The sequence below is a fragment of the Ornithodoros turicata genome, chromosome 1 (genome assembly GCF_037126465.1).
Source record: "Ornithodoros turicata isolate Travis chromosome 1, ASM3712646v1, whole genome shotgun sequence".
Taxonomy (NCBI): domain Eukaryota; kingdom Metazoa; phylum Arthropoda; class Arachnida; order Ixodida; family Argasidae; genus Ornithodoros; species Ornithodoros turicata.
In genome coordinates, this window is record NC_088201.1 from 161,656,027 (window position 1) to 161,668,815 (window position 12,789).

General features: G+C 50.6%; 2 protein-coding genes across 2 annotated transcripts; both read right to left on the minus strand.

The window, feature by feature from the left end:
• Positions 1-230: 230 nt before the first annotated feature.
• On the minus strand, positions 231-1,063 carry LOC135388479 (uncharacterized). Its single transcript, XM_064618064.1, has 2 exons — positions 750-1,063; positions 231-702 (listed from the first exon to the last, which is right to left on the minus strand). Exons 1-2 carry the CDS (start codon positions 1,061-1,063, stop codon positions 231-233), a joined length of 786 nt encoding a protein of 261 aa, XP_064474134.1.
• A 1,615-nt stretch (positions 1,064-2,678) lies between these two features.
• Positions 2,679-3,215, minus strand: LOC135388495 (uncharacterized). Its single transcript, XM_064618072.1, has one exon. It carries the CDS (start codon positions 3,213-3,215, stop codon positions 2,679-2,681), a length of 537 nt encoding a protein of 178 aa, XP_064474142.1.
• Positions 3,216-12,789: the final 9,574 nt, after the last annotated feature.

Consider the following 12,789-nt stretch of genomic DNA (forward strand, 5'->3'; position numbering starts at 1 on the left):
ATTTTTGTGACACTTATGCAGTTACGATGATTGTCATAAAAAGGCATAAATGATAAATGTGTATGGTACAGAAGGACCAGCAGGCAACGCTGAATACGAAGTGTTTAATGTGGCAGCCAAGCCAACAACTGAAAGAATCGATGGTATGCGCGCTCGATAGAAATCATGCGCGAGATACGCGTCGTGACGAAACGTCCATGGCGGCGCTCGTCGTCCATTTCCGTCGGTTGCTACATGCCCCCCCCCCCCGCTAGTGGCAGCTTGAAGCTGTCGGCCCACGTGACGTGTTTCTCGGTGGGCTTCGGGCATAAAGGGGAAGGGTTGGCGGATGCCTGGACACCAAGCGTGGGAGGGGAACGGTTCCAGGCTGAGGAATCAGTGGTGTAGGAGTCGACGGTGGCAAGGTCCATGTAGGCCGGCTTCAATCTGTCGACGGCAACCACGTCCTCTCGGCCGTTGATAGAGATGCGTAAGTTCTTGCCGTGGCGGCCGAGGACGGGATGTGGACTGGAATAGGGCGGCGTGAGCGACTTCCGCATGGCGTCCGTGCACAGGAACACGTGCGTTGCGGATGACAGGTCTTGGGGGACGTGAGCACGGCGGGTGGAGGAAGCGCGGGTGGCAACGGGTCGGAGTGTGTTGAAAAACTGATGAAGGCGGTCCAGGTAGAGGGATGGGGATGGGTCGGGACGAAGAAATCGGCTGGAAGATGCAGAGCACAGCCATACACAATGTCAGCCGCACTGCGCCCGATGTCGGTCTTGACGGCTGCGCGGATGCCGAGGAGCACCAAAGGCAGGTGGTGTACCCAGTGTGCCCTATCTTCGTGAGCGACGAGGGCGGCCTTCAAGTGGCGATGAAGGCGCTCTACGAGGCCGTTGGATGCAGGGTGATAGGATGTCGTTCGGACGCGAGTTGTCCCGAGGATGTCGGTGAGGCCCTTGAATAAACGGCTCTCGAACTGTGGGCCCCGGTCCGTAGTGACCTGGGACGGCACGCCGAACCGAGAGACCCATGAAGCGACGAAGGTGTTGGCGACTGTCTCGGCGGTGGCGTCTGCCATCGGCGTGGCCTCGGGCCAACGTGTAAAGCGGTCGACAGCGGTTAGGACATAGCGGCAGCCATCAGATGGTGGGAGAGGGCCGACTATGTCACGATGGACGTTGTCGAAACGCGCGTCGGGAGGCTGAAAGTTCCCGAGGGGGGCGGAGGTGTGGCGGTGGACCTTCGCACGCTGGCAGTGGTGACAGGAGCGAACCCAGGCGCGGACGTCTCAGTCGATCGAAGGCCACACGAAGCGGTCCGCAACAAGCTTCTGAGTTGCCCGGATGCCAGGGTGCGCGAAGTCGTGGATAGGAGAGAAGACGGCCGGGCGACACGTGACAGGGACGAAAGGCCTAGGTTGGGGAGTCGACGTGTCGCAACAGATGGTAACGGAAGTGCCGGGAATGGGGAGGTCTTGCAGCTTGAGGGAGGTGGTGTTAGCTGTGCGCAAGCGCTTCAGCTCTTCATCGTGGAGTTGGGCAGAAGCGAGGGCTTCGTGCGAAAAGCGCTGCATGGTCGTAGAAAGGGCAGCAACTCGACTTAAGGCGTCGGCTGGAGCGTTTCCTTCCCCCGGTACATGCCATCTGTGCGCATTTCAGCAAGATAGGCGAGCTGACGAATCTCCCTTGGGGAATACCGGCTGCTGGCAGAGTGGAAAGCGTAGGTGAAGGGCTTGTGGTCGGTTAGGATGGAGAAAGCGCGACCTTCCAGGAAGAAACGGAAATGCCTGACCGCGAGGTAGGCGGCCAGCAACTCTCGGCCAAAAGTGCTGTAGCGCTGCTCGGTAGGTTTGAGGGCCTTGGAGAAGAAGGCTATGGGGCGCCATGCTGTGCCAATCTGCTGCTGCAGCACCGCGCCGACGGCTCTACCAGAGTCGTCAACCATGAGTGTAGTCGGCGCGCCGTGCCGGGGGTGGCAAAGTAGAGAGCAAGCGGCGAGGTCGGCCTTGATCTTGAGGAAGCTCGATTCGGCGTCAGAATTCCACATCAACTTCTTCGCAGCGCGGCTCGACTGAGTGAGAAGAGCTTCAAGGGGCGGAGGGTTTCTGCGCAGTGCGGAATGAAGCGCCGGTAGAAGTTGATGAGGCCGAGGAAGCGCCGAAGTTGCCGGATGGATTGGGGCTGGGGAAAGTTGGAGATAGCCTCGACCTTGGAGAGAAGCGGTGTTATGCCCTCCGGGGAGACTTTGTGCCCAAGGAACTCTGTGGATGACACGCCGAATTCGCATTTTTGTACATTGACAACAATGCCGTGAGCGGCCAGGCGTGAGAAGAGCAGGCGGAGATGATGTTCGTGCTCTTCTGGAAACGAGCTGGCCACAAGCACGTCGTCAATGTATGCGAAGACGAAGGGGAGGCCCCTGATGACGCTGTCTATAAAACGTTGAAACGTTTGGGCCGCGTTGCGGAGACCAAATGGCATCCGTGGAAACTCGTACAGCCCAAACGGAGTCGTAATTGCGGTTTTCTTGATGTCTTCAGGGGCGACGGGGATCTGGTGATATGCTTTCATCAGATCGATTTTACTATAGAGGGCAGTGCCGTGGGGGTTGACCGTGAAGTCTTGCAACCGCGGGAGCGGGTAACGGTCAGGCACAGTAACAAGGTTAAGCGCACGGTAATCACCCTAGGGGCGTCAGTCGCCGGTCTTTTTGGGCACCATGTGCAAAGCGGAGGACCAATTGCTGGAGGAAGGTCTGGCTACACCGATGGACAGCATGTGCTCAAATTCCGCTTTTGCAATCTTCAGCTTCTCCGGAGCTAGCTGACGTGCCCGGGCGAAAACGGGTGCTCCGGTGGTCTGTATGTGGTGCACGACATCGTGTGCGACTGGGCGCGACCAATCTCGTGGTTGCGTGAGACTAGGGAAGTCCTTGAGGAAGGCAGCGTATGTCGAGTGGAGGACAGAAATGGAGATGCCGCTGAGAGGGCTTGCAGAATGAACGGAGCGAGCCTGAACTGACAGATGGGTGGAGGTATCTATCAGGCGCTTGCGAGCGACGTCCACAGATAAGCCGAAATGGTGTAAGAAGTCGGCGCCCAGGATGGCTTGGCGGACACCGGCCACAAGGAAAAGCCACGGGAACGTTCTGCGAAGGCCCAGATCGAGGGTGGCAGATAGCTGTCGGAAGACGGGAAAGCCGGTGTTGTTGACAGCCGTAAGGTGGAACATGGCTGGGCGACGCTTGTCACTTCCTGAAGCGGGGAGCACGCTCACTTCGGCGCCGGTGTCAACGAGGAAGCGCGTCTTTGAGGGCCGGTCAACAACGTAGAATAGTCGGCTGCTAGGCGTGGTGGAGACAGTCGCAGCCGCTGACGGTCCCCGGGCAAGTTTTCCGTCCAAGTACAGGGTCGCGTGCGCCGACGGGCCTCGGAGCCGTACCGCTGGTGGTACCAGCAGGGGCCGATGGGCTCGTCTTGCAGAGGCCGACGAGGTGAACGGCGTCGACTGGGGGAGCGGGACGCGGACGATCGCGTCGGCAACGTCTGGGCGAAACGGGGTCTCTGTTGGAAGGTGCACGCGATGACAGGACAGACGCTACCATGGCGGAGAGGCGTCCAAAATCTTCGCGCAGTTTTGCTATCGAGTCCCCGGGCGGAGAAGTTGGCTGGACTTGGGCGGATGGTGAAGACGCCGCGGGGGAAACAGCTGAAGGCAAGGGCGGTGCGGCGGGCATGGCTGAGATGGACGGAAGGGAAACCTCCAAGATCTTGTCTGCAAGATCCGCAAGCTCTTGCAACGGCAGAGTCGACGCAGACGCTAGGATGATCTGCACGGTTGTTGGCAGTACGCTCACCACATGGCGAAATTTGTTCAGCTGCGATATTATGCCCCCGAGAGCGAACTGACATTCCACCTGTAGGAACCATACGCCCGGATTGTGGCTCCAGAAGGGCGTCAGCCGCATGGCATAGTGCTGGATTGACGACGGCACTGTGGCATCGTCGGAGGCGGAGGAAGTGGTAGGGGCTGGTGGCTGTGCCATGTACGCTGCAACGTTCAGGTCACCAAACTGTAGGGTACAGAAGGACCAGCAGACAAGGCTGAATACCAAGTGTTTCATGTGGCAGCCAAGCCAACAACTGATCGATGGCACGCGCGCTCGATAGAAATCATGCGCGAGATACGCGTCGTGACGAAACGTCCATGGCGGCGCTCGTCGTCCATTTCCGTCGGCTGCTACAAATATAACATTCTGTACGTACAATGGTTGGCCTTCAGCGTGCTTGTGGTGCAGTTATGTTTTAGTTTTTTTTTAATTGCGTGTTAGCGCCGCGAAGCAACTGTGACTATGAGCGGCGTACAGATGTGGACAGATGGAGAGAGGACAGCAGGAAGCAGTGGGGGACATGGGGGTTAGACTGCGTCCTGAATATCCCTGTCAATTATCATTAATTTGACTAAATTAGATACGCTCTTCACATTGGTCGGGTAATAAAGTGACCTTTACGTGGCAAATTTCCGACTTCAGTTGGCAAAAATTTATATAATTAAACTTACGATACACGGCATTCACATCAGGAGGTGGCCAAAACCTAGTAAGAACAAATGCCGTTGACCGCATGTTTCTAGGTGGTGTAGTTTTTTATCATAATTCAATGACACGTTTTCTGGGACACCCTGTATCTACTTGCTGGCTTGCACTGCGGCCTCCACAGGTGGCGCCGTCACCGTGGAACATTGACGTCTCGCCGAGACGCACTGTCATAGCCGACCCAAGATCGTGTCACTTCCCTACGCCGGGCTGACGAGTCCCAAGTAGGACGAAACAGCTGTACTCGGCTGGGAGTGCACGATCAAATCGTTAGCATATGCTCAACGTGCAGCCATAGAGCATTAGCTATTTTTCCTTTGTATATGTACTTGCTGGCTTGCACTGCGGCCTCCACAGGTTGCGCCGTCACCGTGGAACATTGACGTCTCGCCGAGACGCACTGTCAGAGCCGACCCAAGATCGTGTCACTTCCGTACGCCGTGCTGGCGAGTCCCAAGTAGGACGAAACAGCTGTACTCGGCTGGGAGTGCACGATCAAATTGTTAACATATGCTCAACGTGCAGCCATAGAGCATTAGCTATTTTTCCTTTGTATATGTACTTGCTGGCTTGCACTGCGGCCTGCACAAGTGGCGCCGTCACCGTGGAACATTGACGTCTCGCCGAGACGCACTGTCAGAGCCGACCCAAGATCGTGTCACTTCCCTACGCCGGGCTGGCGAGTCCCAAGTAGGACGAAACAGCTGTACTCGGCTGGGAGTGCACGATCAAATTGTTAGCATATGCTCAACGTGCAGCCATAGAGCATTAGCTATTTTTCATTTGTATATGTACTTGCTGGCTTGCACTGCGGCCTGCACAAGTGGCGCCGTCACCGTGGAACATTGACGTCTCGCCGAGACGCACTGTCAGAGCCGACCCAAGATCGTGTCACTTCCCTACGCCGGGCTGGCGAGTCCCAAGTAGGACGAAACAGCTGTACTCGGCTGGGAGTGCACGATCAAATTGTTAACATATGCTCAACGTGCAGCCATAGAGCATTAGCTATTTTTCCTTTGTATATGTACTTGCTGGCTTGCACTGCGGCCTGCACAAGTGGCGCCGTCACCGTGGAACATTGACGTCTCGCCGAGACGCACTGTCAGAGCCGACCCAAGATCGTGTCACTTCCCTACGCCGGGCTGGCGAGTCCCAAGTAGGACGAAACAGCTGTACTCGGCTGGGAGTGCACGATCAAATTGTTAACATATGCTCAACGTGCAGCCATAGAGCATTAGCTATTTTTCCTTTGTATATGTACTTGCTGGCTTGCACTGCGGCCTGCACAAGTGGCGCCGTCACCGTGGAACATTGACGTCTCGCCGAGACACACTGTCAGAGCCGACCCAAGATCGTGTCACTTCCCTACGCCGGGCTGACGAGTCCCAAGTAGGACGAAACAGCTGTACTCGGCTGGGAGTGCACGCTCAAATTGTTAACATATGCTCAACGTGCAGCCATAGAGCATTAGCTATTTTTCCTTTGTATATGTACTTGCTGGCTTGCACTGCGGCCTGCACAAGTGGCGCCGTCACCGTGGAACATTGACGTCTCGCCGAGACGCACTGTCAGAGCCGACCCAAGATCGTGTCACTTCCCTACGCCGGGCTGGCGAGTCCCAAGTAGGACGAAACAGCTGTACTCGGCTGGGAGTGCACGATCAAATTGTTACCATATGCTCAACGTGCAGCCATAGAGCATTAGCTATTTTTCATTTGTATATGTACTTGCTGGCTTGCACTGCGGCCTGCACAAGTGGCGCCGTCACCGTGGAACATTGACGTCTCGCCGAGACGCACTGTCAGAGCCGACCCAAGATCGTGTCACTTCCCTACGCCGGGCTGGCGAGTCCCAAGTAGGACGAAACAGCTGTACTCGGCTGGGAGTGCACGATCAAATTGTTAACATATGCTCAACGGGCAGCCATAGAGCATTAGGTATTTTTCCTTTGTATATGTACTTGCTGGCTTGCACTGCAGCCTGCACAAGTGGCGCCGTCACCGTGGAACATTGACATCTCGCCGAGACGCACTGTCAGAGGCGACCCAAGATCGTGACACTTCCCTACGCCGGGCTGGCGAGTCCCAAATAGCACGAAACAGCTATACTCGGCTGGGAGTGCACGATCAAATTGTAAACATATGCTCCACGTGCAGCCATAGAGCATTAGCTACTTTTCCTTTGTATATGTACTTGCTGGCTTGCACTGTGGCCTCCACAGGAAATCTCTAGAGCCCTTCAGGAGGCGCTCTCTTTCTGCCGTATTCTCGCTCCGCCGTCGGGTATACTTGGAGGTGGCCTCCCTTTGATTATCGAAACGCATTTTACTGATGCCCCTTCCTTGGACTTCTCACACTGATGACCCACCTTCAAACTGTCGTAGAGTGTCTAATATGAGTTTTCTACAGGGTTGTCAGACTCTACAGTGTATATAATGAGTTTGCTACAGAGTTGTGAGTTTGCAGACAGAGCGGACTACTACGGACGGTATTGTTGTGGGATAAACGGTCAGGTCAACAGAAGTCAGTCACATTGTACTACAGAGACAGTTGCATAACTGAAGTAATAAGGGACTGGCCCTTCAAGCGTCCCTGACCCTATGCACCCCTGAAGAAGGGGCGAGGATACAGCGGAAAGGCCACGCAGACCAACAAATATCATGGGGAGCGTGAGCCCCAAGCTCGCCCTGGGGACGCCTGGGATGGTGAGTAGAACTACTGTGTGAATTTTTCCGGGAGGTGGGGGGGGTATATGTATATTAAGAAAAAAGTAACGAAAGGTTAGCCAGGGAAAGAGCCGGCTTGCTATTTCAAAAAAGGAAAAACGGAAAAGAAAAAGAAAGAAAGAAGGGAAAGGAATTTTTCGGGTTAAATCGGATTCCGCCTAGTGATTTCATTCCGAATCAGTTCGGAACTAACCCGATTGCCCCACGAATTTTGACCACGTACCAAGTTGTGTCACGTATTATTTGTTACGCCAAATGCAGGATGCAAACAAGCTGATGTAATCGTGGCAAGGGCAACATAACTTTGAGTCTGAGGGCAACGACGAGGCAGGATGGACGAAGCAGAGGTGTCGAGCTCGCTCGAGAAAGCGTTACCATAAGGGAGCTGCCATCCGTTGGTCATGGAAGGAGTTGCCTTCCGTTCGCTGCTTCATTCCGCTAAGCTTGACGTGCTCATTTTCCTAAATTCATCACTTACTATCGGTATTCGGCATACTATATGTGCGTATCTCATACGTATTTGTTACACAAATAAACAGTGAATATTGTACATTCACTTGCGGTCTTTCTGTGTGCTGTCGTTCGTTCGTCATTTTATTATCACGAAACTCGACAGACCAGAGCACGGACTGGCGAGTGGTTTCGTTTTATTCAGTTCTACTTGTCGTTGGTTCGCAGAGCAGAATGAGGATGACAGTTAACTGTGTGTATTACTCTTGGGTTGCTGTTATCTACGGAAATACGTACATGCCTATATTCGTTACGATTTATTGATTTCGCTCGCAAAGGATACAAACGCCGCTTCAACACGTCATTGGCGGTGAACATGTTCATCCGTGCCGGTGAAAAGCAAAGGGTTGGCAGTGTCGCAAAGGATCTCACAGGTAAGATATATAAGATATATAACATATAAGATAAGATTCACATTTGATATGACAACGTTTATGTTGTGATACTAGAGAGTTTTAGTTCAGCGTACGCTATCAACTTTACGTACGTAAGGGATTGCGTTGATTGTTAATGCCCATAAGAGAAAGGGAGCTTTGCGCATTGCGCAGAACCAACAAAGCTATCTTTTATGTGCGCAATATCGATAACGTACGATGTACTAAACCTCTCTACTGATAGCACTACTCAGCTCTGCACGCACCCGAAAGCGTCGTACGTACTCAACGCAATTACGTGGCTTGCCTCGCTTTCTTCCCTGGACGTCCCGTTCCCTCCATCGGCCCGTTTCGCCGTTTGTTATCCCGCGTGACTGCACAGGGTTGGTAACAAACGGAGCAGCTCGGCTGTATTTAGGGGTCAGAAATTCGTCCGCTAACACAGTCCATGACCAGCGGATGACTGCGCCTGGGCGGTCACCACTCGGGGATAGGAGAATCTCATTCACGGCGCGGCATGTCTGTTCTCTAGAGCCCTCCTATATTACCTCTGGGCGAAGTGTATGTTCCTTCGTCCGTCCTGCATGCATCGTCATCGCCCTCAGACTCAAGGTCATGTTGCCTCTGCCAAGTATTATTTACAATAATAATAATAATCGGGGGTTTATGAGGGTTTACGTCGCGAGACAACTGGAGCCACGCCACAGCAGTCGGTCTGTGGGTTGCCTTTGCCCAGCTGAGGGTTCTTTAAAGGGACCGAAAAGTGAATACAAACCTATCGAAACTTTATGTTCAGCAAAAAGCTTGAGCCTTCAAAAGTTCAAATATCAAAGAACTCCGCTGAAATCGCTGTAGTTTTTCTGTGATCAAATTTTCCATAATTGCATGTCCAGGGACCTAGTAGGAAACCGAACAGTCTGTCAACAATTGCATCACCCCGCGCCATCTGTCGAGGACGCATGTAATACGCGTGCTTCCGGTCGCTAATCCGGCGAAAAGGAAAATGGTAGTGGACACTTGTGACCACTTTTTACGCCGAGAATGTCGAGCCTCTTGAACATGAGTGCGCTGGAATTCCGCATTCGAGAACTGTCGTTCACAGAACTTCTGTTCGTGCGTTAGCGTGCTGGAAAGTGTGTGCCACTGGTGTGTGCTTCGCAGTAGAAGATTCCTCGTCCAGAGATTAACCGGAGTCACATTCGTCTTCACCAGTAGCTCATCGTGCCATGAACATCGACTGCTTTGTGAAATTTCCATGTATCAGGGAGAAGCACTTGTGTAAGCCGAAACAAGCGCTGTTTTTTTCGTCGTGCAGATGTTCATGTGTGAAATGCAAACCGACGGATACCACGGTTTTTGCTGCCAAGAGGTAGATAATGCGCATGGAAAGCGGACAGACAATTGGATCAGAACTAACGAATATTTCGAAATACTGTGCCTTGGCACCGAAGTACTGCAAGTGTCTTTGACATACATCGAGAAACTGAAGAGCATTGCTACATACCCGATAGCGCCGTGTGGTCTTTACACGCTACTTGAACGGCAAACTGGACGGAAAATCCTTATTTCTGCAGGTAATTCCGTTATATCACATGTCGGCCATTCACAAGAAGGATATGGGGTGCTCCGAGAAAATACAATAGAAAGTACTCCACTGGATCTCGATCTACGTCGTGCTTGCTATTTGGGATGCTTTCCCATCAGTGCGCAGACTTGTAGAAATGTTGATGTCAGCAAATTTTCATTTCTTGCTTGCTGCAAGTCTTTCTCGTTGCATTTTCTTTGCTGTCACAGCATGATTATTAGTTCGTTCCTGGAGGGTTAAGTTACCTGGAGGCTAAGTGATCCTGAGGGTTAAGTAATCTGTATTTGTAGGTTATACTAATGTCTTGCATATATGATCAGTAAATAAGATAATTTTCATCAGTGTCATTCAGCTGAACTTTGTTCAGAGCCTTTTAATCTACTTCTCATTGACCATGTTTCCAAATGCCAATTAATATTTGAACCAAGATTGGGATTTAACACTTGATTAACTCTGTTTTACTAAAAGGAGTACTTGTAACTAATTCATTATCACGTCACCAACTAACATTTGTAAAGAAGGACTTGAGGGCTAACTTCAAGTATTATCAACCCTTCGTATCTGGGTACAAACTCAACCATGCAGCATTGGTGTGCATAATAGTCAAAAATGGTGAAATAAGCCATAATAAGCCATAAATGGCATGAGTTCTCTGTTACTGTAATTGAGATGTACTTTTGTAAAATACATCTGAACTGCCCCGCAAACTGCAACTGGCTTCAGTGTACACGACAAATGCATCGTAACATTTAATTGAAATATAATATAAGAGCAGAAGCAACATTTTGTCGCACCTCAAACTATATCTTTCTTTTTTATTGTCCAGACATTTAGGAAACAGAGTAGGACTTCTTGCCCTCTGATGTTTTGATGTAGTTGATAGAGTTGTAAAACCTGCAACAAAATAAACAAGAGAAGTATAAATAGTTTTGTCTTTCCCTTTTGAATTTAACAAGCAAGTTATCTTTCACCATGTGTGCATTTTTGTATGCTCTTGTTGATGAGAAAATTACAGGAACAATAATGCTGCAGATAGATCCAACAATGACCTGTCATCTTCATGAAGATGAGAACTTTTCTTCACGCGTGCTAAGCAAGACAAACGAAATGTACAGTGAAGGCTGTACAAAAACAGAAAATCTCCGTCGACTAAAATTTTATGTATATGGGTGCTACCACATCGTGTAGTTTCTGTCCAAAAGTAGGACTAGGCAAGGTTGTTTGGTTGTTGTTGGTAAGTTGGCGGCATGTTGATGTGCTGTATAGCTGTATATAGTTTGCAGCCATCACGCTGTCTACTGTTTGCCCCTCGTCTATATTGATGTGCTATAACGGTATCGTTATAGCACATCAATATAGACGAGGGGCAAACAGTAGACAGCGTGATGGCTGCAAACTCTCAATTGAAGATTTATTCAACAGAACAAGGAACTGAAAGCATAAGTAGAAAAAGCATAAGCAGTGCCCATGCAGCGCAGGACCACCTTAATCTAGGAGAAGGTAGGATTGAGAAAGCAATAAAGAGAAATGACCGTTGTGTCCGAGATAGGGGAACTCTGCAAATTTACGACCAATATGATGTAGTCTTGTGTGGCCCACTGCAGCAGCGACGTGCTTTGAACAATTCCAGTACGGGGGCTTCAAATGCAATGAACTTTCGCTGTTTCAGTGGGCATTCAAGTGCAGAGGATGCATCTCCAGAAAATTAATTAACGTTCCATTGTCATAACTGTACCTCAACAGGAAGTAGTCCTCTACCCTTCAAAGAAGCTAGTTTGTTCTCATCGGTTCCTTCTCCTGCACTCTAAAATCGGTACCTTATAACGTACCTTATATCGAGCTGTACCTGGTAAATATCAGGTACATCAGTGCTTTTCCGCAGTTGCTTTAAGAGGTACTGGGCTAGACAAAGGATTTCACTTTGTATGTATGAGGTACAAGCATATTCATGGGGTACACGGTCAGTTTATGAGGTACCGTGTCTTGTACCGTATAAAGCAGTACCTCTTGCGCAAAATCTTATTGTGCTTTCAGCACTTCTTGCGTTCAAGTAAAGCCCCAAAGGGTTTGATGCAGTCAGATAATGCATACATCGCACGGACTCGGAGATAAGGATTAGCTGTTGATTTACAACTATGATGGTTTCATTCACGGCAGATGATTAAACGTTTCCTGTGTATGTCGTCAGCTAAAGAGCCTCAACTGTGGTACTGTTTAAATTGTCTGCGTCTGCTTCAAGTATATTACGAACACAGGCTAGACAGTGAGCAAGGAAAATGACGTTCTGTATATGGGATCTTTATTGCTTATTGGGTATTTACATTGATAAAATAGAGATTGAACTCACTCCGTGTGTTCGTGAAGGAGGCAGGTTTTCTTTTGGCCAACATAAAAACTAAAAGAAAAACAACATTCCGGAACAGATAAGCTGTCGACGAACCGACAAGCCACACCTTCCAGTGGTTTCATGAGGTCAGGCGGGTCAGTGTCTTGTTTTTTTTGTTTATCTTGCCTGATATCTAGCGAATCGAACCTTTGATACCTACGGAAGAAACATACGTTATAAGTGCAGCCGCGTCCGCGTGTGAAGGGTATTTGTGATCAGGAAGCCGCCGTCTTCGCACGGTTAAGTGACCGGTTAAGAGACATGGAAAGGCTGGGAAGGTGTACCTGCTCATGGTAAGTTGCTCTTTAACGTTGTTCATTTCCCCTACAACTTCGTCTATGCCGTTTCCAAAAACGTGCATGTGTAGGGTGAGCGTAGTGAACGGTAGCTTGCCATATTACGTATGCGGTTGTATTGAGGTTTGTAACAACGTAAAAGTGTTCCACGTCAGTGTATTATTTCAGGCTTATCTAATGCTGAAGGTTATCGTCTCAGTTGTAGTGCTGAAATATGGATTCGATGTAGATACAGTGGCGCGTACACTTGCCTTAACCAGCGGAGCGCGTGTCATCGGGCGCTGATAGACAGCTGGAAACGAGATTGGGTGATCCACAACGGAGATGTCGAAACG